Source organism: Apaloderma vittatum, unplaced genomic scaffold, assembly GCF_000703405.1.
Source record: "Apaloderma vittatum isolate BGI_N311 unplaced genomic scaffold, ASM70340v1 scaffold16250, whole genome shotgun sequence".
In the NCBI taxonomy this organism is placed as follows: Eukaryota; Metazoa; Chordata; class Aves; order Trogoniformes; family Trogonidae; genus Apaloderma; species Apaloderma vittatum.
Window position 1 is genome coordinate 68735 of NW_009693081.1, and position 1973 is coordinate 70707.

Genomic DNA, 1973 nt, shown 5'->3' on the forward strand with positions numbered 1-1973 from the left:
AACCCTCCTGCTCCAGCGTGGCCTACCTTCTCCCTCTCCAGCCCAGGAGTTTTCACATCATCCCCTGGCAGAAGGAATGTCTTCCCCGCAGCCCATTCCCAGGCACCCGGGAGCGGAGCTCCCCTCTCGGGCCGGCTCTCCCCTCCCGCCGCCCTCCTGGGATCCCCCGGCTCCCCGGACACCCCCATCCCCGCCCGGGATGCCCTTCCCCAGCTCCGGCAGAAGTAGATCTTTGTACTCACCCCCTGCCTGCTGCTGTAGCTCTGAGTCTGGAGACCGGCTCTGATTCCGGCTCCATCACGTTTAGTGCATTGTCTCTTTCGGGCAATTTTTGCAGCAATCCATCAGAAAAAGGGGGACAGGCCGCTTTGTGGGTACATCCTTCCCAGGAGCTCAGCTCTCTGCCTCTCTAAGGGGCTCAGCTGTGTCAAAGACACCCCCTGGCCCGGACGGCTCACTCCTTCCTCCTTCTCTTCTGGGTCCTTTTGCTTACACAGATCTTTTAATCCCATTTAACTCCCTCTCGGCAGACTGCAATTACCTTGGGAAAAAGGAGAGAGAACAGAAAGTACACGCTAGGAAGCCAGGCTGGCCCATGGTCGCTGGATTTCTTGCCTCTCTTTTTTTTTTTTTTCCTTCCTCCTTATTAATAGTACAATTTCTGTGATCTCTGATTTCCAAAGTCCTTGATTTAAAGTGTTGGTTTTTTTCTTAGCGGTTACTTTTTTGTTGTTGTTTGGTTGGTGGTTGTAATTATTATTTTTATTTGCAGTGCAGATGTGCCTCCCACCCCCCCAAGGATCTCTCCTCTGGACTTAGAGAGAAGAGGAAAAGGCAGATTTTGAGAAATGAAAATTATTTAAGGATGTCCCTGCTGCCTCTCTCTGCTGCCCTCCTCTGTAATACCGAAGAACTTACAAAAAAAAAAAAAAGAGTAAATAAATAATTAAAAAAAGAAACTGTTTTGGCCAGAAGAGCTGCTGAGAAGCAATTACACAAAGACCCCTTCCAGGCTCCATAGAGGACACGCACAGGCCCCTGCTCGCCAGCTCTCAGCTGCCGGGGAGGTCCATGATCCCCCTGCCCAAACTGGCTTCGACCCACCTCCCCACGGGCTGGCGAAGGACTCGAGTTTTGAGGTACCTGACACGGCTTTTCCCTTGGGCTCAGCACTTGGTGGAGGCAGTCGGGAGCCTGTGGCAGGGGCCTCACAGGAGAAGAGCCCCTCACCTATCCCTGCTCCCAGACCTGGCATCTCTAAATCCCCCCTCTCCTCCCAGCACCATTTGAGGGAAGCTGCAGCCCAGAGGGCAGGGAGAGGGGAAGGAGTTCTCTTAGGCAAGGTCCATCAGATTAAATCAGATCCCAAGTCCACTCAGCCACCTCTGCCAGGAGAGGGGACTTTTGCACATGGGTAAAACCTGCATCCCTGTGCTCCCACCTCTGCCAGCTCCTGCAAAGTCCTACCAAGCTGGTATCCAGCCAGGGTGACCAGAAAGTTCCTCTTGTCCGCACCAGGACATGGCAAACCCCTCAGCTTTATGGGATTCCCTCAGGCAGGTGAGGACAGCCCACCGCACCCAGCCCTGGGTGCCCCCTCGGCCCTGCTCCCAACCCCCTTGCACAGCATCTCTACCTTGGGCACTTACTTTGCAGCGAGGCAAGAGGCTGTGCACCGTCTCCTCGCAGCCCTGCGTTTATTGGCATTCGTTTATCCCAGCAGCTACTTCTTAGAAAATAATAATAATTGAAAAAAGGAGAAAAAAAAAAACAAAAAAACCCCAAAGAAAGCCCAAGCCCCTTCCTCCCTCCTTCTCCTTCAGTCTCAAGGTGTCTCCTGTGCTGGGAGCCAGCGAGTGCCTGCCAGGCACACGGGCCCTGAGCGAGGCAAGGCTTTTTGGCAAGCCTGAGGTTCCCCCAAATTCAAGAGATAATCCTTCCCCAGGACCGGCGCGAGCAGGTCCCCCTCGGGC

The 1973-nt window shown here is 54.1% G+C and overlaps 1 protein-coding gene across 1 annotated transcript in view; it reads right to left on the reverse strand.

The window, feature by feature from the left end:
* LOC104280270 (collagen alpha-1(XXVII) chain B-like) overlaps nucleotides 1-819 on the reverse strand; it is a 14040-nt gene extending 13221 nt beyond the window's left edge. Inside the window, exon 1 of the mRNA XM_009877866.1 lies at nucleotides 243-819. Coding sequence (XP_009876168.1) covers nucleotides 243-298 — 56 coding nt within the window. The 5' untranslated portion in view covers nucleotides 299-819. The remainder of the gene's footprint in view (nucleotides 1-242) is intronic.
* Between the last annotated feature and the right edge of the window lie 1154 nt (nucleotides 820-1973).